The sequence below is a fragment of the Diabrotica undecimpunctata genome, chromosome 7, assembly GCF_040954645.1.
Source record: "Diabrotica undecimpunctata isolate CICGRU chromosome 7, icDiaUnde3, whole genome shotgun sequence".
NCBI lineage: Eukaryota > Metazoa > Arthropoda > Insecta > Coleoptera > Chrysomelidae > Diabrotica > Diabrotica undecimpunctata.
Genome location: NC_092809.1, coordinates 92,615,858 through 92,640,720, shown reverse-complemented (window position 1 = coordinate 92,640,720; position 24,863 = coordinate 92,615,858). Strand labels below are relative to the sequence as shown.

Here is a 24,863-nt window from a genome sequence, read left to right as displayed (position 1 = left end):
ATTCTTTGTTGATCTCTTCCAGGTACGAAAATCACGAAAAAGATCCAAATTCAGCAGAAAAACGAACGAAGAAAATGCAAAAATTTAAGAGAACTAGAGAAACTGCTAAGAAATTGCGGAACAAAGGCAAAGTCTACACATCAGTGGCTACTGAAAAATTAGTGAAAGGAAGAAAAATGGGGGAAACTACAAGAAGAATATACCAAGGCTGGCCTAGATATTAACCTCGCGAAAACAGAGTACCTATCTACAAGTGAAGAAGACATAGAAGATCTACAGATTGATGACAACGTAACAATCAAAGGAAAGGATAAATTCAAATACCTGGGGTTTATAATCACGAAAAAGGCAACAACAGAGGAAGAAATTACACAAAGATTAGGACAAACAAGAACATCAATCCGACAACTTAACTCAGTATGGTGGGATAGACACCTAAATATGAAGACAAAAACGCAGATTTATAAAACATTAGTGCGAAGTATTATGACATATGGGGCTGAAAATTGGATCATAAACAAGAAAAACAGCAGTAAGATAGTAGCAACAGAGATGGAATGCCTGCGAAGATGCTGCAGAGTAACAAGAATGGATAGGAGAAGTAATGACGAAATAAAGCAAAGAACATCAATAGAAACAGACATACTAACATATATAGAACAAAAAAGACTAAAGTGGTATGGACATGTAAGAAGAACTAGCGACAGCAGATGGATAAAGAGAATAACCGAATGGAGCCCCATAGGAAGGAGGAAAAGAGGACGACCCCGAAAATCCTGGAGGAACGAAGTAGACGACGCCATGAGTAAGAGAGGACTAAACGATGGAGAATGGAACAACAGAGAGAGATGGAAACGGTTGAGCGAGGGAAGGCAGTGAATACTGTAGAATCCCTAAATATATATATATATAAGAAAAATGGGACCAACATGTACTGAGAAATGTACTTTTAACCGTGGAACAAAAATTGGACCAGAGGTGCGTGAAATTTTATTCAATAATTATGGGGAAGTCGGCAATTTGGAAGCTCAACGAAGCTTCCTCGCTAAATAAATGTCGGTTATTAGTCCAAAAGTCAGGTATACGAATAAGGAGAATCCTAGAAAACTGAACAATGCGTTTAACTTCTTTCACTTGGGAAAAAGCATAGAATATGTAAGACGTGTTTCATGAATACCCTTGACATATCAGACAGGCCTATTCGAATTGGAAAATTGAATCAAAATGGCTTCTTGGAACCAGATCTAAGAGGTAAACATAATAACCGAAAACGAGTAGATCCTTATATCAGTAAGGGACTTTATCAAGGACATTCCAAGGGTTGAGAGCCACTATGCAAGATCAAAAATGACAAGGGAGTTTATTTACACCGGAAAAAGTTTAGCCGATATTCACCGAGACTACGTCCAGAAGCAGACAGGAGAAGGCAAACAATTTGTGAACTTGCAAATGTTTTCAAGAATTTTTAATTATGAATTCAATATTTCTTTTTTTATACCCAAGAAAGATCAGTGCAATTTGTGCGAAGCTTTCAAAAATTCACCAGAAGATAAAGGAATTGTCGACAATTACGGGGAACATCAGTACCAGAAAGTACTAAGTAGAATGAGCAAAGAAATTGATAAAGATAAAGGAAAGGCAGATCAAAATTTCATTGTGTGTTGCTTTGACTTACAAGCCGTGATGCCCTGCCCAATTGGCGAAGCATCAATATTTTACTACAAATCGAAAATCAATTCCTATAATTTTACTATCACTAACATAATTTTTGGTGATAAAAAGTGCTATTTTTGGCATCAAGGTGAGGGAAACAGAGGGGCCAATGAAATTGCTTCATGCGTCTATAATTATTTGAAAGATTTAAGCACAAAACATGACAATGTCTGCCTTGAGGTCACTTTTTACAGTGACAACTGCTGCGGACAAAATAAAAAGATTTGTTATAGTTATGTTTAATTTTGAGTTAAGTACACTAAAAATTAAGGTAATCAACCATAAATTTCTTATTTTCATCAATACGCAAAACGAAGGAGACGCTGGTCATTCTGTCATAGAGAAACAGGTAAAGCGACACCTAAAATGTGGACCGATTTATATACCTCAGCAATATTTGACTCTAATTAGAGAAGCAAAGAAGACCGGAAAACCATTTGAAATGAAAGAAATATCTCATGCAGATTTTAATGATTTCAAGGCACTCCAAAAACAAATCGGTACCAACTTTGATGTTGATGAAGCAGACCAGAAGCATAAGCTTACTGAAATCAAGATTGCAAGGTACGAAAGGCCGGACTACTACTTAGTACGAAGACATAGATGAAATGAAAAAAGTTTTCTTCAAACAGCGACAAAGCAACAAAAAACCTATCAAATTATTACTGACGCATGCCTACAAGAAAAAAAATGATATTGACGAAAGAAAAAAACGTGATATTGAAGACTTGCTTAGTCAACGAGTCATTTCCGAAGCTTATGGTCCCACTTTAAGAACTATTTTAAAGTTATAAATCATCTCATCATTTTAAACAATTATTACAGTGTTTAATTTTTTAGAATAATATCCTCATTTGTATATTTATAAAATTACAAATTTAGTTTATTAAATACAGTACAATATATTGATCAATATTTTACAATTTCGCAGTTTTATTTCGTTTAATATTCAAGAAAACGATGTCTATCTCAATCAATTAATACAGGTTCATAGCCCTAAGCCTCGAATTTAAATTATGGGCGCCTCAGCAATAGCGCCTTATCATCTTTTAAGGGCGAATTTTAGGGTAAAGCAATGTCAATAACTGAAAATAAATACAAGCATTACACAGCTACATATATGTATAGTCAACATCAGTGCAGAATTTGGTTAACTTAGATACTGTAGTTCCAGAGAAAAAAAAATGAAAAGTTCACATAAAATTTTGTTTTTACTCTCCTGAAAAGTTTTCGATTTCGGGGTTATGGCACTAACAAAGTGGGAGAACAAATTTCATAAGAATTTAATAAACATTTTTTTGAATAAGTATTGTAATTATAAATATTTCTTAAAAATAAAATTAAAAAAAGTATTTTGTTCAAAAATTTAAAAATATAGACTTTGTGAATTTTACGATTTTCTACGAAAGAAGCGATTTTCTATTTGTTATGATTTTGTTAAGTTACACATCTTTAAAAAAGAATTAAGGTTCTGCGTTTTTAAGAACCAGAGTTGCAAATTTTGCAGCGCGACCACCAAAGATTAAAACCCACATGCAGGTGTAGTTTAGGACAAACACTCAATTCTTATCAATACTTAATAATTTTATTATAGTTCATTGCATTAAAGTTACTTAACAATATTAACAAATTGTTTAACTGCCTTGTCCAATGAAGGAAACGTTGGTTTATGATTATGAACATTTCGTATTACGAGATTTCTTCCAAACGTAATAACTCTTGAACTGCACATTAATTTGTTATATTGTGAACATCTCCAGAAGGTTCTATCAGATAATTTTTTGTTAAGAACGTATGCATCATCGTACACTATTAATTTGGGATGTCTTGTTCCAGGTATAACATATATTGCTAAAAAATTCTATTATTAAAATTGTGTACCTATATTATTTTATCATAAATCGTTTTAGACCGTTAAACAATCTAAACAAACACTATAGTGTTTGTCAGTGTCATACAGTCATTTAACCCAGCATGAATCACATATAAATCAATACTACTAATAACAACTATAGAAACTATGTAATATAATACTATAATATGTAATAACAACTTTAGAAACTATGCCGTCAAATTTTATCGGTACAAAAAGCATAGGAGTTCTAATTTGTTCAAAGTGTTGTATTTTAGATCTCTCATCCCTGTCCCGGCCAAAACGTACGAGGTTGTAAAAAAATGTATCTATGTACAGATTCGAAATTTTATGTATGAATGCCGTACTCTGTCAAATTACCGAAAATGGGGAAAAATTTTTCCGAAAATAAAAGTTCTTCCCTGCTCCTATAAGTTTGGCGATAGACTGAGAAATCAGGACAGTACGCGCTTCGTTTCAAAAATCTTTACTCATTAATTTAATTGAGTTAAATAAGAGAATAAACAAAAAAAAACAAATTCATTATATTAAAAATAGCAGTATACATAAAACATCTAATACCTCGTAAATACTTTATATATATATATATATATATATATATATATATATATATATATATATATATATATATATATATATATATATATATATATATATACATATACACACAAAAAAATGCAAGAAGTTTACCCTATACGACACGATAAATATATATATATATATATATATATATATATATATATATATATACAATGGTAAGGCGGCAGTCTCGCATGCGGCCGTATTATCCAGGAGGTAATTCACTTTTTAGGTAATCTATCACGAAGAAAATGTTCTTTTCGATTAGCCATACCTTGATTTTTCCTTTGCTTCACAATTTTTTCGGGAAATAAACTTTGCGAAAGTGGTATGACGCATTATTCAAAACGACAACGTTTTCTTTGTCTTTCGGCAAGTTTGTAATTAAAGTCTTCTCAAACCATTCTTCATATAGATTCCCCTCCATTTCGTCGTGGTAATCAGTGGTTGCCTTCTTGGCCAAGAAAGTTAATTTGGTCATGCCACAAAACCAGTTTCGCTTCCTGGATGAAGAAGACAAACCGAGGACCACTTTGGGTTGAAGCTTTCAGTCCAGTATAGAGTTTTTTATGAAGGCATCTAGTGGATTCTTGATCGTTGTGTCCCTCCATTCATTTTTGACTGAAGCTCCTACGTTAGTCTAAGACTCATCGGTATAAACAAGGTTTACGTTATCCTTCTTCCTCAATGTTTTTATTTGTCTGAGCTACTTGTGTCTCCAGGATATTATATCTTTTCTTTCCATCATTATCGAATCTCGACCTCTTTTACCATATTCAAAACCTATGGCATTTAGTAGCTTGTGGATTTGAAATAGCTAGTAGATCCACATTATTCTTTACTCTGTTCATTATGCTGTCAACGGTTGGTGGTATGTTTTCCCAAAAAAAAATCATTGACAATTTTCCTTATTCGAGATTTCACTCCCTCATCGTAAGAATTCTCACGTGAATTGGACTAGAAATTGTTTTTCTTCCTTTTTTTGTACCGGTTTCAGTTCGCCTTGCAGGGCTTTTTCGCGTATGTCATAAATTTTGCGAACACTCACACCGCACATTTTCGAAACTTTTTCCACAGTAATAGTCAAGCTGTCACTATTTTTTAAGTTCAGATAATAGTTTAATACATTTAACACCACACGTTTTACTTGCACACTAAGAATCATACCCTGATTGAAATGCACGACAGATACTGGCAACGGCTTCATGATGTCGGTACTTTCATCCGCTTGCAAAAATGAAATAGAACTGAGCTTTCATAGTTTCTGCCAACAAGTTTTTGGTCTCATGGCCAGTACCCAAATCGACAAAGAGACATGTTTGTTTTGCGTAAACAATGGGGATTAAAACTAATTCACTTCTCCTAATGACTTTATAATGATTATTTTCCCCAACGAATTTGTTTGCCATGGAAGCTATTGAAAATTGATAAATATAGATAAGCTATCGACAATGAGATTTTGATATATTTTACTTTGTTTATAGTATTTTTCTTCATGCTATTATTTATTTCGACGATGTAACTCTCTCAATTATACATCGATGATTGGATCATGCTTTAGTTACAACAATAATGATACTCTTTTATTATACAACCGTAGGCAATTGTTGTGCGCGCGTATATTCTAGTGCTATGATTTTTAAATCCGGTCCTGATGTGTCGCTTGCGGCAAACCGGCAATGTGGTCGTCGTTCTCCCGTAAGAAATACATTGCCTATCATACTTGCACTGCATTCTAACTGTGGCTTCTAGTATAGTACCAATATTTTTGTACGGTATTAGGTCGCAAATCATTATTTTTGTATTACCCAACTTATTTTACCCCAAGTTTATTAATGTCGTACAAAAATGTTTAGCCAAAAAAAAAAACTTACCCCATTGAGTGGTAAGTTTTTCTTACCTTTGACTTATATGTACCGATAAGAGTTGACGGCATAGTTTCTTAAGTTGTTATTACATATTATAGTATTGTTTTATGTGGCGATCTTTTATAAAATTATACAAGATCAAACAGACAATCAAAAATACGTGCAAAGAATAACTGAAGGCCTGTTATAGAAAAAATAAAGACTGGTTTACCGAAGATATTCTGCAACAAATGGACCTCAAACGAAATCATAAGGAGAACGATACGGAAAAACTAACTGCCAAATTAATAGAAAAAATTTAAAAAATGATAAGGGAGGCAAAGGGAAGATAGCTCGGAGAAAGATGCAGGAAAATAGAAAAGCTTGAAGAGAAATATGATTATCATAAAATAACCCTAATATAACCTAATTAACCATAATAAATTAGTTACAAAATTTAATACAACAGAATTTTTGTTTCTCGGTATTTTATTTCATTCTTATTACATAAAACAAGCATGGCATTGTGCTCAATAAGCCCTGATGGTAAAGATGGGACTGAGAAGTCAAAACTAATTTGTATTATGGTAATTTTTTTTTATTTAGGCTCCTTAACAATATTGACAAATTGTTTGACTGCCTTGTCCAATGGAGGAAATCTTGGTTTATGATTATGAACATTTTTTATTAAGAGGTTTCTTCCAAAAGTAACAACCCTTGAACGACACAATACTTTGGCATATTGTGAACATCTCCATGTAGTTCTACCAGCTACTTTTCTGTTAATAATGTATTCATCATCATATACTATTAGTTTGGGATTCCTTGTTCCACGTGAAACATATATTGCTAAAAAATGGTAATATTAAAATTGTGAATGTGAATTTTATACGGGGTGTGTTTCAAATAATATAAATGTAAGGATTTCATTTCTTTGCCATACTTTTGACTATAGTCGTTTTGCTTATACAGTCCATCCACTAGATCTTTGCACAAGTATAACACTATTCACGAATTATTTTGTATACTACACACTGCTCACACAAACTAAAATAAAGAATCTAAGCTACATATCCATACACAACAGCATACACCGAACAAGTGTTTTGTTTTGACAGCGTTTGTAGTGTGTTTATGAATTATTTTCATGTCATTTAAACATACAATCATTTTGTGTACTTTGAATTTACAAATTTTTTAACAAACAGTTATAACGACTAACCTTTACCTTCGTGTTACATTCATTAGGATTTATTTATTACTTAATGAAGAATAATTCTATTCTCTAAATTGACATTTAGTTATTTCAATATGGCTAAATAGACGTCAACGGAGTGATATGAAATATTTTTAAGGGTTTTATTTTTAGAGCATGCCTGGTAAACCTTTAATTCTTAAGCACAACAACTTGTATTAAATGTGTTATAATATTTCGAATTAATAAAATGAATGGAGGGCCTGTGGAGCCATTTTCATCAAATCAACAGGTAGCATATTGAAATGTATGTTTGTTTATCAAAATACATATCATTGAATAATTTTTATTTAGGAGAGTAGCCGCTTTATTAAAAGTATCACGACGGAAAGTATTTTCAATTATGAAAAGGAAGGAAAATAATCATATTATTAAAAATCCAGGCAAAAGAAGACCTCGTCCGCAAAACAAGACACCCGATCTATCTGAGAGATTAAAAATGGCAGTGCAGGATACAGTATACAATATGCACCAACAAATTAAGTACCTATCTCTTCAATCAGCATTTCTTAATAAACCAGAAGGTATTATTTAATCAATACTTTACAATTGTCGTGTAAATTTTTGTAATTTAAAATAATTTAAAGCGTGTAATACAATAGGTATATAAATGAATGGAGAGAGAGAGTATATGCATCATTTGATCACGTTAGAGTAGTAGTAGTGGAGTAGTAAATAACATGCAAAACAGGATGCGTGAAATTAATATGTGGGTGTAAAAAAATTGGTTAATATTGCTCAAATTTATGCACTGATTGTACAGCAGAAACATGTGAGAATTGGGATGTAGTTGAAAAATCGGAGGAAAATTTGGATGATAGTTCAGATTTAGAAAATGTAGATACTGATTTTGATATGAAAGAAGTATGTGTGGTACCTAACAAAAAAAGTAGACAAGAGTATTTATAATTTCATTTTACACTCATAAAAAAGTGGAATTGGGTGGAGAAAAGGTAAATTTCTAGAGCCAATAGGAAATTTGAGTACTGCCAAGTATTAGTTATTTTTGGCTGAAGAATTAATCATCTTCTTGTTCCAAGTTTGACACAAGACAATGCTTAATTCTTTAACCAAGAATAACTATTACTTGATAGTACTCACATTTATTCTTGTCTCTAGAAATTTACCTTTTCATCCCACAAGTCCACTTTTTCTTGTATCGGGGGTATCTTTTTTTAGTAGTGTGCTAACAATACGTTTAATATTAGAAAACTAAAATGTTTACCTCATATTTTGTATAGAAAATTAAAAAAAAAATGTGTAATTGCTGCGTTTAATAAGAATCATATTTGCATGTATCATTTATTATTATCAAATGTATAAAATGAAATATTAATAATTTGTATGAGTATTTGAGAATTAATGGCATACTCATAAAATAACATAAATCCATCATGTAATTTGTAAAGTTTTTTATACATACAATCAAATAAAATGTGAGTTAAAAGTTATGAAACCAGTTGTGTGCTGGCATCGATAGTGTCCACATCAATTAAGTGCTAATTAGTTTTCAATTTCTAAGCAGTTAAAGTTTAGTTTTTTAAATAGTAAGGAATAATAAAACAAGGTAGGATTGTTCTTTATATTTAAAAATGGATGATTCTTCGGGTGGCGAAAAGCCACCCCCTGATAAAGCTGAAAATATGGAGGCAGTAAGTGCCCGTTTTGATTTAAATAATAGGTATAAATCCTCTGAAAAAGGCCCGTTTTTTGTTTTTGTCGAGTCCATCGACCCAAATATTAAACGTTTATCACCAGTCCGAGTAGGTCATTATTTATTCATTAATAACTTTTTTAAGAAAGATGTTGTCGATATTAAACTCGTCGGTAGAAATAAAGTGAAAGTAATTTTTAATTCTTACACTTGTGCAAATAGTTTAGTCAATCATGACATAATTATTTCTAACAAATTTATTGCTTACATTCCGAATTTTTTTAATCACAAAAAAGGAATAATTAGACAAGTTGATACTTTTTTGGACGAAAATTATATGATGAATAATATTATTTCCGACCAAAAAATATCCGAGGTAAGACGTATGAAAAGAAAACTTATTGATTTAGATAATGAAACTATTTTTGTTCCTAGGCAAATGGTAATTTTAACATTTGAAGGAAATATTATTCCTCAATATATTATGTTAGATTTGGTAAGGTTTCAAGTTGAACAATACATATACCCTGTGGTACAGTGTTTAAATTGTTTTAAATTTGGTCATACTCTCAGACAGTGTAAGTCCACTTTCAGCTTATGCAAAAATTGTGGCAAAGAACATGAAGACAACTCCCGTTGTAATAACTCACAATATTGTCTTCACTGTAAAACAAACGATCATACGACTCTAACGAAACAATGCCCAGCTTATCAACATCAATATAATATTAAAAAAATAATGGCGATTGAGAATACTACATTTAAAGAAGCTGAGTTTTTAGCAAAAAATCCATCCTATGCCAAAATCACGACACATAATAAATTTGAATTGCTTAGTAACCTAAATAACTTTCCCCAACTTCCGACTACGGCAAATGACCGTACAGTAAACAATTCATTCGTTCCTAAACCTAAACAAACTTCTAATCCTCTTAAACGAAAAGCCATATCCCCGACTCAATGTAAAACTGCCTTACAATTTCCTTCAACTTCTAAAACAAAATCAGTGTCACATCCTATAATTCCTAACCCATATCGTAATGAGTTTATAGCATATAAAGAAAAAATACAATTACAAATTCTACAAGAAATTCCATTTGCTTTAGAAAGAATAATTAAACAAATTGACCCCAAACTAGCCTCAGTTGAATTCCAAAAAGTCACTCAAAATGAAATCAGAAATATACTTTCTTGTTTATCAGACAACGATAGTGATGGGGAATCATAGAACACTTAATATTCTTCAGTGGAACTGCCAATCTATTATAAAACAAAAGACTAATTTGCTTAATTTTCTAGAAAGTCATACAATTGATGTCATTCTTCTGAACGAAACTTGGTTGTCACAAAATAAAAATTTATATATTAAAGGTTTTAATAATGTTAGAGTTGATCGACGTGATGGCTATGGAGGCGTTGCTGTTTTAGTTGCAAACAACATTTCCTTTTCAGATATAAAATTCAAAACAAATTATAATCCAAATATAGAGGTTTGCGGTGTTTTTCTAGAACAAGTTAAATTATCAATAGTATGTGTTTACAAACCTCCTAAAATATATGTCTCATCCAAAGATTGGGAAAATTTATTTGGACAAATTAAAGGCAGACTTTTAATTGGGGGCGACTTTAATAGTCATCACTGTAGGTGGGGTTCCATACAGGATAGTGCACAAGGTAATATTTTAGCTGACGCTTTAGACAATACTAATCTAATTTTACTTAATGACGGAAGACCAACCAAAATATCCAGACCAAACGAACGTCCTTCAATGATAGACTTAACATTAGTATCTCCTCATTTAACAGGCTTTACTACCTGGAATCCTCTAAATGACTCACTAGGTACAATCCACATCCCTATCCAAATCACCCTAGATTTGAAATATTCCCCAAGAACAATCCATACCTCCACAAAATGGAAAGAGTCTTCAGCGAACTGGTCTATATTTGAAAATTACTTAGAAAAATGCCTTCTAGACACTCATTATATAGATGTTACATCTTTGGAAATGTTTAATAACTTAATAAAAACAATTAGCGAAGCTGCAGACTCTGCTATGATTACTCAAAAATCATTTCAACCAAAATCCGGTCTTCCCGTATGGTGGGACGACGAATGTAAAAATTTAATATCGTGTCGAAAAAAAGCTTTTCGAGAGTATAATATTGTCTCAAATCTTGAAAATTATCTAAAATTTAAACACATCCAAGCCAAATGCAAAGTTGCTTTTATGAAAAAACAAAAAACATCTTGGATCAACTTTGGAAATACTATCAATAAAAATACACCGCTCAACAAAATATGGAAATTTGTTAATAAAATGGCTAACAAAAATTATCATTCAAAGACACAACCAATTTCAACAGAGCTAATAGAAGAGTTACTTGACAAGTTCGCTCCACCATACGTTCAAGACCAATTAAAACACGTATCAATATGCAATTCCAGTAAATTTAAATTACTAGAAAATCCAATAAACATCCAAGAACTGGATGCAGCTATTAAAATATCAAAATCTACTGCGCCCGGGAAAGATTATATTACTTATTCCATAATTAACCACCTTCCCGATAAGGCAAAAAATCATTTATTAAAAATATTTAATGATTGGCTTTTGAAAGGAAATTACATTGACAAAATGAAAGAAACAATTATATGTCTTTTTATCAAACCCAACAAAGACAAAACTCTCTCATCGTCTTATCGACCCATTTCTCTATTGTCTTGTATAACAAAAACTTTCGAAAGAATTATCAAAAATCGTCTTAACTGGACAGTCGAACACTATAATCTTTTGCCAAGCACTCAATACGGATTTCGATCTGGTCTGGGAACACTAGATGCAATAAGTCACTTAACAACAGATATCCAACTAAATTTTTCAAAAAATAAATATTTAGCATGTTTCTTTCTAGACCTTAAAGGCGCTTACGACTGTGTTAATTTAACAGTAATGCATTCAAAGTTATGCAAACTGGGGTTTTCCACAAATTTATCCGCTAATATAGTTAATCTTTTTAGCAACCGAACTTTATATATCAGAGACCATAGTAATCAGTTATATGGTCCACGAAAAACTCATACAGGATTACCACAGGGGTCTGTATTAAGCCCAATTCTCTTCAACATATTTTCGGCAAGTATACACGACATTTTTGTTGATTCCATAAAATGTATACAGTACGCCGATGATATATGTATTTACTCCGTCCGTGATTCATATGACGATTGTGTGGAGGTCCTGGAACACATCATGAAACTAGTAGATAATTGGACTAAAGACCACGAACTTACTATATCCCCAGAAAAATCTGCCATTATGATATTTACAAGACATAGGTTACGTACGCCTGATAGTCTACACCTGTCAGGATATGATATACCCGTTGTCACTGAGTATAAATATCTTGGTATAATCCTAGACCCCAAATTACTATGGTCTAAACATGTCCAATATGTAAAAAAAAGATGTGAGAAAGGCATTAATCTTCTTAAATGTGTCACTTGCAGGAAATGGGGTGCTGATCCCAAAGTTGCATTGATGTTTTACAGGACCTACGTGCGATCAATTTTGAATTACGGATGTGTGTTATACGGATCAGCAAGCAAAACACATTTACTAAAAATAGATCGTATTCAGTTTAAAAGTTTGAGATTAACTTTGGGTGCTATGAAATCAACACCATGCCCCCTGTTACTTGCTGAAAGTAATGAAATGCCATTAGAATATCGTAGAAATTTATAAGCAACAAAATATGTATTAAAATTAAGGGCTAGAACAAGTGGCCTACTAAGTATGCTGTATGAATTATCCATTCAAAATCTATTAAATAATTATTGGAGAATAAAAAATTCACCACCATTAGCAGATGCCTTTCTGGAAACCAATGATTTACCGGTTACACTTTCTACAAATTATATTAAACCATTTTATAAATTAGAATTTAATACAATCTTAAAAAAATTAAATATTATATTTCCGAAATATTCAGATTCACATCAAATAAATAACAAGCTGTTGAACTCCATATTGAGTGAATATACTAATAAAACTATAATTTACACAGATGGTTCTAAACTGAACGATGGGAAAGTAGGGTCTGCAGTGTATATTCCTTCCAAAAACAAATCACTTAAAATAAAGCTTCCTCCACATTGCTCTATTTACACTGCAGAAGCGGTAGCTATTAGGAAAGCTCTGGATTGGCTAGAGCACGCAAATTTGCAAAATGCTGTGATCATCTCAGACTCTAAGTCAATTTTTAGTGGACTTAATAATACTGAGTTAAACCATAAAACATGTGAGCTGATATGTGACATTAAACAAAAAATGAGAAACAAAGATATAACATTTATTTGGGCAAAAAGTCACTCCGGGATAAAAGGTAATGAAATAGTAGACGAGCTCGCTAAGGATTCTACTCATTCAGGTATACAAGAACATATTTACACAGTATCAGACCTAATCAATTTTTATACTAAAAAAATAAATTTTAACTGGCAAGACAGATGGAAAATATTGGCGAATACTTCAAATAATCATTATTACAAGATCCATCCTACGTTACCATCCCTAACAGAATTACCACACATATTCCATTATAATATATCTAAACGATCAGCAGCAACTATCACAAGATTAAAAACTAGTCACGGTGCTGTTCCTGCTCACCTGGCTAGATTAAACATTATAGAATCAGGAAAGTGTTTATGCGATAATATTTCCCAGTGTGATGTTAATCACATCCTGTTTGGATGTATTAAAAATAAAGCACTCTCATCTACGTTTTATGAAAACCTAGTTAAAAGTAATGTGCAACTTCCAGTAAACATAACCCACCTACTGTCATTGAATCAGAAATCTATATACGAACTCATATGTAATCACTTATATGCATCCGGATATATAATATAAATTTAGTACAATCAAGTTTTTAATTGATAAACATAACATAAATCATTTAAAAATCTGTGGCAAAAGGACTGGTTTCCATGCCAAACACACTATCATCATCATCATCATCAAGTTATGAAAAAATATTATTTTCTATCATAAAATATAATATAAAAAATAGAATTAGAAATACATCTATATCTAAAAAATGAGATTTCAGCTGTACTGTTTCTTCTTGAATTATAAATATATACATACAGTGTGTAAAAGCCAAATGGAATAAATTCATTATTTAGGTTACTGTACATATTTATAAAAAATCCCGAAACACGTCAAATTTAAATTATAACTTGACATTCTTTAACGTGAAAATGCAACCCCTACCTTCAACCCCCTTAGAATGACAGGTACAACCCCCAATTTTTAAAATAGGAAGTATAGGCTTGCGATATATCGTTTGAAAGGTCTTTTCATTTTCCATTCAAAAATGTTGTCGCTTTCAAGTTTATTAAGATTAATTAAGATAAAATAAATTAAAATCATGTGGTTACCGAAATTCGCTAAAATATACTCAAAACTTATTTCCCGTTTAGGTCTTGATAATGAGAAAGTGAACAAAAACCATAGCAATGTGGTTTTTAGATGATAACCATTAAAAAACTTTAAAGAATTTCCGTGGCAACGTTATTTTAACACGCATTAGTAAATTGTTTTATTTAAGTTGTCAGTATTTTAATTTAAGTAAAAAGTTCGTTCAATTCAATTCTGAAAAATGGTTAGATTAACGGAAATGCATAAAATAACAGTTTTACAAATGATTGGTTACGGAGATAACACCCGAACACAACAGGAAGTAACTCGCCTATTTCATGAGAAATTTCCTAATTTACCTAAATTTAAATTTATTTAAGTAAAATAGAGAAGCAGTTTCGCAAGTTTGGTCATGTAAGGCAGATAAAAAAAGCAGCTACCAATGCACTGAGTGATGAACTCAAATTAGATGTGTTGCTTGAGTTTCAGGAAAATCCACATATATCGAGTAGACAGGCATCCACTACATTCAATGCTAGCCATACATATTAAAAGAAAATAAATTGCATCCCTATAAGATGATACCTACTCAGGAGCTCATGGAAGACGATTTTGATAGGAGAACTTTTTTTTGTGAGCAAATGATGGACATGTTGGATAACAATATTATCCAATTAGAAGACGTTATGTTTTCTGATGAGTGTACTTTTTCACTTAACGGTCATGCTAATCGGCAAAATTGCCGCTACTGGGCCACGGAAAATCTTCAATGGATGAGAGAAAAACCCACTCAATACCCTCAAAAGATTAATGTTTGGACAGGGATTGTAGGAAACAATATCATTGGTCCCTTTTTCATTGAGGGCAACTTGAATGGCAACAATTATTTGGCACTACTTCAAAATGATGTCATTCCAACGTTGGAAAATTTATATCCTGATCCAGGAAACCCTCAAGTTCCAGCGAATACGATATGGTTTCAGCAGAATGGAGCACCACCACATTACCAACTTAATGTCCGGCAGTACCTCGATACAATATTTCTCAATCGGTGGATAGGGAGGCGAGGATCGATTTAATGGCCAGCGCGATCACCTGATCTTACATTATTAGATTTCTTTTTATGGGGATATGTGAAGAGCCATGTGTACAAAACTAAACCTTCTGATTAAAATGACTTAAAAGAACGAATAACGCTTGCGATTAGGTCGATCACGCCTGTTATGTTAAATAATGTTAGAAGACAGTTTTATTTGAGATTAGGATGTTGCCAAGACGTTCGCGGTGAACATTTTGAAAATCTACTTCATTAACATTCATAGTTCTTTTTCGTGTTCTACATTTTATTACGCTTTGCATTGCATTTTAGTTTTTGATTTTATTGTAGCGAATTTCGGTAACCACATGATTTTAATCTATTTTATCTTAATTAATCTTAATAAACTTGAAAGCGACACCATTTTTGAATGGAGAATGAAAAGACCTTTCAAACGATATATCACAAGCCTATATTTCCTATTTTAAAAATTGGGGGTTGTACCTGTCATTCTAAGGGGGTTGAAGGTAGGGGTTGCATTTTCACGTTAAAGAATGTCAAGTTATAATTTAAATTTGACGTGTTTCGGGATTTTTTATAAATATGTACAGTAACCTAAATAATGAATTTATTCCATTTGGCTTTTACACACTGTATATAAATATTTACATATATAAATATATACATATATAAATATATATGTATATATATATATATATACACTTGTATATGTGTGTCTATATTTTATCTCCTTATATATCAATGATTATATGTTATAGCTTATTTTTACTTAAAATTAAGTAATACTAAACTATTTAATAAAGGTAATTTAATAAAGAAAGAATTTTTTTTTCATAAATTGTTTAAACAAATTACACCGTTTATTAGTTAATTAATTTGTAAACAAATAACATATTTGTATATATAAATTAAAAAAAGAAAGATAAAATCCTTTGAGTAGATGCGGAGATATAAACAATTATAGTAGTTTGAAGATGCGTTTTCATTTTTTGAACACGTAGATTTGTGGGTTCCCCCTCCAGTCGACACTATTAGTCTTAATTTGAACTATATTTTTGAGAATTCACAGAGGATTCTGTTATAGTGCAATGTTTGTACAACTTTTTGTACAAAAATCGGTTGCCTGTAAAGTCGGTTTTACGGGCGAAGATTTTACGTGACAACGTCTTTTTCTCGGTAGAATATTTATTGATATGAATATTATTAAATTGCACAATAGGAACAAGGAATTGAATGAAAATAAGAATTGCACAAATTTTAACTATAGAAATATATTTTGTTTACTAAAACATTGTACATGTAAACTTAAACTTAACTAATTTCTATTTGAGTGATTTTGTTGAGGATAGGACGATGATAGGAGAAATAGCATCGCACCAGCGGACCGATCATGTTTGAGTGGGAGAGAGACGCAAGGCATTCGCCGGTCCGGCGGGCCTCTCTCTCGTTCGGTGACTCATCGTAACAGACGTGAGCGGGCGTTACACTTTTTCATGAGTGACTCCGAGCCACAACCTAATTTAAGACGTTGTCACGTCAAAACTATGAATCCTTTTCTATCAAATGTCGAAAATTGCGTTCCTTAATTGTTATAATTAAATTTGCTGTGAATTAAAAAAAAACTAACTTTGCCCCAAATTATCGTAGAACAACTTTTTTTTTAAATTCGTATAAAAATTCGAATACGAAAAAAGATTTTATCTACGAGCAATAGTATAAAAGTTATTCTAAATGTTTATAAATCAAAGATAACCGTAATTTTAGAAAAGGGTTTTGCGTTGTAAAAAATTATTATTTTTTTTACTTTTTTTGGTGTATATGAATAATTTAACTCTTAAACTTTTATTTGGTATGCGTAGAATTACTAAACCTTTGTTATTTTCTGACTAATGTGAGTGCAAAAAAGGTCTCTGGCATAAACAAATAGAATAACTTTTAAACTAATTAATGGATCAATCTGAAATTTTGAGGGTTTAATAAAGACTACAATATCCAACTTTGGGCGGAATAACAAATTCCTAAATGCCGAAATTTATGCAAAAAACATATAGGTTTTCTTTATATAGATCTGTAATAACAAAAAAAAATTGTCAGATATCTGGATTTGTCGCAATTCCCACAGAAATGTTATTTCCTCGGTCTATTACGGCACACTGAATGGACACTTTCAGTAATATAGTATTAATGTGTTAAGCATGTATGTGCTTAGTTTAATCTGTTTATAATAGTTTGATCTTTCCTGTTGCTACACTTACTCTTCGATCTTGTAACTCTTTTTTACGTTTTATTGGGGTTGATGGTTATGTTACCATTTTTCACAGATAGATTGAGGTAATAATAAGTAGTTGACAAACATGTATTACAAAATATCTTTCGAATCAATTAAACAATTATTTTTCATAATTTTCAAACTAACAAACTTTCTAAACAAAAATTTAAAATGGTTCTTCCACACTTTGGCTTCGAATAATGGTAACCATTTGCGGTACAAGTTCTGCTACAGAGGGATTAGTGGGGGGATGATTGTGAGAATGATTGACTTTAACAATTTTTCCGTAAGTCACTAAAGAAGCTTTGCATTTGCTCTTCGGGTATTGACTGCATCTCCAATTGGTCCTGGAGTTGTTCATGGAGTTTATAGTAAATCGATTCTGTTCTATAATAATTTTAGGATATTTTCGTCCAGTTCCGATGTGAATAATACCTGCAAAAGGTGACATTTTAAAACTAAGGTAGTAGCGATGTCAGATATCAGAAAATAATTCGAATTATAATAAAATTCTATATAATTGACACGAAACAACTTTTCTATGGTTGCATAACGTTACACCAAGTATTGTTGTAGAACCACCTCTGGTAATTTGGAGTTACACCCAACCAAACAATATTGTACACTTTTATCTTTATAATCTTTTAATGGTTTTATTATTTTAAATATTATTTTTATGACGAACTGTAAATAAACAGCTATTTTCTTATGGAGGACATACAAACTTTACTTAATACATTCCTTCAAAGCCTGCAAAATATGGCATTAAGCATTTCGGGACATGCGATGCGCAAAAAGCTTCCCATTACAAGGTCATTATATACTGGACAGCCACCAGGCGGGGAAATTATTGGAAGGTGACTTTAGTTATGGTAGTAATAAAACAAGCGATTTCTACCACCAAACATGCAACCTTGTATATAGAAATGTAGCCATAAGCTCCCTTACTATTAAGAATCAGCAGATTCCGATATCCGACGTTATAAATAGGAAGAAATCAATATTTTTATTATTATTGTAATTATGTTTCAATAGTCAAGTTTAAAATCATTAAATGTAGTAGTTTGTAGAATTTCTCAAAAATTGTAACTTATTTTCGAAATAAAGATTTTTTTTGGGAATATCGACGTTGAAGAAACATTTCTGGCGCTGCGAACCACAGGATATTTCATACAGAAACATAGTCGTTTCCTGGTCTACATTAGTTTAATGAAATCCTGAAGAACCTGGTAAAAGAGAAAAATGTATTGGAAATCAAACACGATCATCCTTGCGTAAGTTTTTCCTTTCTTTACCATTGTTTATGAGCATTTATTATTTTAATTGAATTCTTAAACATTTACATTGAATTTATTATTTATTGTTTATTGAATTTATGTTATTTATAACATTTTACTTCAACGAATTTTTATATATACTTGCATTAATATTTTTGCATATATTTTATGAGTACATTGAATGATATTTCCCAAAATAGTATCGAAAATTTAAGTTTACTATTCGACAATTTAAATTTAAAAATAAAAAGAAATCTACAAACCTCTAAATCTAAGCCTGCATCTAAATTACGTTCCAAAATGCCGATGACCAATAGCGATATTGCTAGCCTTTGCTCAACTCTGCCTGAATTCTCTTCTGGAGACAACCTCTCCACCTTTATCGAAGCAGTAGATAATTTAATAGTTTTCTTAGGCACCCAAGATTTAAATCCGTCCCAAGAATTTATCTTAAATTCCCATATCGTATCTCGAATTAAAGGAGAACCTAGAAATTTCTTAAACTATTCTAATAAAACCAATTGGACAGAAATTCGTCCAGCGTTATTAACTAAATACGGAGACAGACGTTCCGAAGACATATTAGTAACACAACTATCCACTACCGTCCAAAAACATAGTGAATCCTACGACAATTATCATCAGAGAATAACTACAAATCTGAACGATTTACACCAACACATCACCCTAAACGATAATCCCGCGACAGTCACTTTTAAAACTCCATACTTCAAAAACATTGCCCTCAAAACTTTCTGTACCGGAATCAACGAGCCTTATTGCGAATACTTATCGCATTTAGAATTAAATTCCCCAGAAGAAGCCCTTCAAAAGTGTATTGCCTACGATAACCACAAAAATCAACAACAATACATGAACTTCCTTAAGAGCCAACAAAACAAAAAGGCCCCACTCAAAAATAAACCCTATCAATCTTCGAATAATCAAAGATCCACAAACTTTCAACCCACATACTCAAACTTCCAACCCACGCATTCAAATTATGTGAGACCTTCAACTCACAACACAGAGCCCAATTTTAACTTCACTCCACAACAGAACTATAATTTTCCTCAGAGACAAAATTTCAGTTCTCACGAACAAAATCAATCCTTCCGACGAAACAATGTTCCGAAAAACAACCAACAAAGATTAAATAAATATAAAGCTCCTCGACCCCAACCAAATTTTGCTACTCCAATGAGCGGTGTTCAAACTACCACAACCAGAAACCATCAGCCCATGACAATTACAACTAATAGAAGCCACAATTTTCGCATAGACTCAAATGATACCCAATATTTCGAAAATGATTTCGAAAATTACGAATGCGAACAAGAGCCCGATTTGCATGATGAAAATCATCAGGATTTTCAAGCCATCCCGTTAGACGATCATCCACCCCCTGTATAAACCTACATAATATTGAAAGTTCCCCTGGGTTACCCTGCTTCGTTACACCCAAAACACATCTACGCGTTTTAATCGATACCGGCGGTTCCCATTCAATTTTAAATCCGCGAGCTCTCAAACTATTTGATAAAAATCATATTTATCGAAAACCTTTTTCGCTAACGTCAATGAAAATTACTTCCAAGCACGACTTAAATATTAAGACGCCACTATTCCTAGAATATGGAATTCCACAAACATTCGACGTAAAAGTCGCCGACTTTAGTCAGCACTTTGATATCCTCCTTGGAACTTACGATCTGAAAAGATTCCACGCCACAATTAGCTACGCAACTCATACTTTAACCTTTGAGAATCCTCACGTTAGCATTCCATTTGAAACTTTATACCAAAAAATTCCAGTGAGCGTTCATAATGGCGAAGTTTTATTGCGCGAAAGACACTTTCAAGGTATCAAAATTCCCCATTCTATTCACGTTGCAAAAAACGGCTTTATAGACACTATCGACTTACCTATGCCTATGAAATTTAATAAGAGAATTGAAGTTGAGAACTTTTGTAATTATAATATAGTAAAAATTCCGACGACGCATTTTAATGAAAATAAAATCCGTACTTCGCACTTAAATAACGAAGAAAAATATAAAATTATAAATCTTTGCAAAAAATTTAAAGACGTATTTTACGACGAAAACAAAAATTTAACTTTCACGTCAGCTGTTAGACACGAAATTAAAACGAAGGATGAAAATCCAATTTATGTAAAGGGATTTCGGCATCCCAAAGCAATGCAGGAAGAAATAAAAAAACAAATAAATAATTTATTAGATAATAAGATAATTCGACCGTCAATTTCACCGTACTCAGCTCCAGTTTGGATAGTACCAAAAAAAGCTGATGCCTCAGGTCAGAAAAAATTTAGATTAGTAATTGATTACAGGAAGCTTAATGATCATACTGAAAGTGATCGCTACCCACTTCCTCAGATAGATGAGATACTGGATAACTTAGGAAAAGCCAGTTATTTCACAACATTAGATTTAGCTCAAGGTTACCATCGGATTGAAGTTCATCCGGATTCTATTCGGAAAACAGCCTTTTCAGTTCCGCATGGTCACTTTGAATTTTTACGTATGCCCTTTGGTTTAAAGAATAGCCCAGCAACATTCGAAAGGTTAATGGACAATATTCTTAGGCCCTTTATTCATAAGTTTTGCTTCGTCTACATGGACGATGTCATTATTTTTTCCAAGTCACTGCAAGAACACTTAGTTCATATTGCGACTATTTTTGACACTTTCAGGAAAAATAATTTAAAAATTCAGTTAGACAAATCCGAGTTTCTCACGAAAGAAGTTTCTTTCTTAGGTCACGTAGTGACAACCGAAGGAATCAAACCTAACCCAGCAAAAATCGAAGCTATACAAAAATATCCTCTACCAAAAACAGTAAAAGAAATTAAATCATTTCTTGGTTTAATCGGTTACTACCGAAGATTCATACCCAACTTTGCAAAAATAACATCCCCATTTTCGAGATGTACTCGAAAAGGAGCAACTATCGACCCCACAAATCCAAATTATTTAGAATGTTTTGCAAAATGCAAACAATTGTTAACTAATTCTCCAGTCTTACAATATCCAGACTTCGAAAAGCCTTTTGTACTGACTACAGACGCCTCTAATATAGCTATAGGATCAGTATTATCTCAAAATAATCACCCTATTGCCTACTATTCTCGAACTCTAAATTCCGCAGAACGAAACTACTCCACTATTGAAAAAGAACTTTTAGCCATACTAGATTCTTGTAAACACTTCCGTATGTATTTATACAACCAAAAATTCACTGTAGAAACAGATCACAATCCTCTCGTATGGATCTACAAAATTAAAGACCCCACTTCTAGATTAGCCCGATGGAGACTTAAACTAGAAGAATATGATTTTGAAGTTAAATATAAAAAAGGCAAAGAGAATCAAGTCGCTGATGCTCTTAGCCGAGTCCAAATAAATGCCCTAAGCTCGAGTTCAGAATGTGCTGAACCCCCGAATTCAGAATGTGCTGAACCACCCGACAATTTCGACATAGACGATTTCCTTGCCGATTTTGACAACTTACAAAACAGTACTAACACACAACATACATCAGCTGAGAACCCTATCACTGGAATAGAGATTTCACCTGAACCAATTAATTTATCCTCAAACCAAATTATTTTTAAACCAGAGTCAAATAATTTTGAAATTAAATACAAAAGAATTTTTAACAAACACCGTTACACTGTCACTTTGACAAATAATTGGAAAACAGAAATAGCAAATACCTTCCAAAATATCCTTAGACCAAATAAAAAATTTGCAATAACAATCCCTCACGAATTTAGACCTTTTATCTGTAACTATTTTAAAGAAAAAATAAATTCCACAGTCAAAGCAATATTTTGCAATATACTACTTCAGGACATAGAAGAAGAAAACCAACAAATAGAATGCATAAAGAAATATCACGTAGAAAATCACAACGGAATAATTGAAACCTACAAACATTTAAAACAAAAATTTTATTGGCCCTCAATGCAGACAACTATTTCTAATTTTATCAATAAATGCGAAATTTGCCTAAAAAGTAAATACGAACGACGCCCTTATAAACTTCCCCAATTAGGACCGTTGTTAGGTCAAAAACCTTTTGATATATTACATATCGATCTATTCCACTGCAATAAAAACCTGTATCTCACAATAATAGATTCTTTTTCCAAATACGGTCAATGCTATAAGCTCTTCGACAAAACTTCCATTTCCATACTAAATAAATTAAGACACTACTTTTCGCACCACAATTATCCAAAAAAGATTGTATGCGACAGCGGCGCCGAATTTAATTCCGCAGTCATTAAAGAATTCCTAAATATCCACAAAATCGAAATACATTTTACAACGGTAAACAATTCTTCCTCAAACTCTCCAGTAGAGCGCTTTCATTCAACTCTTATTGAAAAACTTAGGACCTTACAAGCCCAAAATCCAAATGATTCGTTAGATGACATTCTAACACACGCCATTCTTATTTACAACCAATCAATCCACAGTTCCACAGATTATTCCCCGTTCTCAATTCTGTACGGACCCTATGCAGAAGAAATACATTTCGACTTTGATCTTCCGATATACGAAACATATAATCAAAGACATAAAGAAGAACTCCAACCCTTTGTTGCCGAACTATATAATAAACAAAAACAAAAAAGACAACAACTTTTAGATAGACAAAATGAAAATGCCGAAGATATTCCGGAAATAGACCTTACAAAATCCCTATATGTTTCTAAAAAAAAACATAAGTCCAAATTACACGCCCCTTTCTCCACTATTCATCCAGAAACGCAAGACAAAACAAAAATAATCGGTAAAACAGATAAACAAAATTTAACAAGCACTCACCTTAAATATGTAAAACGAATACGAAAACATGTAGATAAACCTACTCAAGACCCAAATTTTTCACAGGACAATCCTCGCCCTGGTCCATCCACTCAATATTCAGGAGATTCCGAATAATGGTTACTATGCTGAAGAGATAGGCAAATCAAGAGAAATCTCCCACTATCACAGACATTTTCTTCACATTCCACTAGACAAATTATCCGACAGTATTGACGCTAGTCCGACAAGCTATTTCAAAGATCACTTCAAAAATGCACCTCTCTCGCTACTGTACTCCCAATACACCCACATACAAGAACAAACAAAAGACGATCTACACAAGATTACGCGAAAACAGAAACGCGGACTTTTTAATTTTCTAGGTACAGCCATCAAATACGTGACTGGAAATCCAGACGACTCTGACTTAGACTTGTTAAAATCACACATAATCTCTTTAGAAAATAAACAAAACGAAATCATAAAAAAATTTAATAACCAAATATCTTATGGAAACTCTTTTAACACGAGATTCGATAAACTTTTAGAAAAACTGAATTCTGATAATTCAATTCTCATATCTGCACTCAACAAATTATCAGCTGATTTTGACAGCTATATCATTCTACACAATGAGATAATAAATCTCCAAAATATAAACGAATTTCTAATGAAACTTATAAGAACCATTACTTTATCTGAACTTAATATCTCTAATATAGAATTATTCACTTTAAAGGAAATAATAGACCTTAAAGAGAACCTTCTCAAAATTTATCCCAGACACCCTTACGAACTTATAGAGTCAACAAAAACTTTAGTTTGTGTAACTTCAAATACAATGCTCATAATAATTAAAATCCCTATACTCCATGAAACTCCTTACACTACCTATAAAATCTATCCCATTCCAAACAAAGATCAAGTTATGATTCTGCCACCTGCAAGCTACTATACAAATAATAAATGGTTCAACACTTGTATAGGACAAGGCGATAACATAGTTTGTTCCAACTATGTACAATCCAAATGTAACATACCCAATGTAGATAATTGCACAAAAACATTAATC

At 32.2% G+C, this 24,863-nt stretch overlaps 1 protein-coding gene across 17 annotated transcripts in view; it reads right to left on the bottom strand.

The window, feature by feature from the left end:
* Nucleotides 1–24,863, bottom strand: part of LOC140445580 (uncharacterized) — a 538,348-nt gene that overhangs the window by 145,201 nt on the left and 368,284 nt on the right. The window contains exon 5 of one of the 17 annotated variants that reach the window (XM_072537750.1): nucleotides 3,308–3,564. The exons of 14 other annotated variants lie outside the window; for them this stretch is intronic. In XM_072537750.1, coding sequence (XP_072393851.1) covers nucleotides 3,323–3,564 — 242 coding nt within the window. In that variant the 3' untranslated portion in view covers nucleotides 3,308–3,322. Of the gene's footprint in view, nucleotides 1–3,307; nucleotides 3,565–6,595; nucleotides 6,862–17,824; nucleotides 18,109–24,863 lie in introns of those variants that run through there. 2 more of the 17 variants (XM_072537741.1, XM_072537728.1) reach the window with 2 other exon arrangements.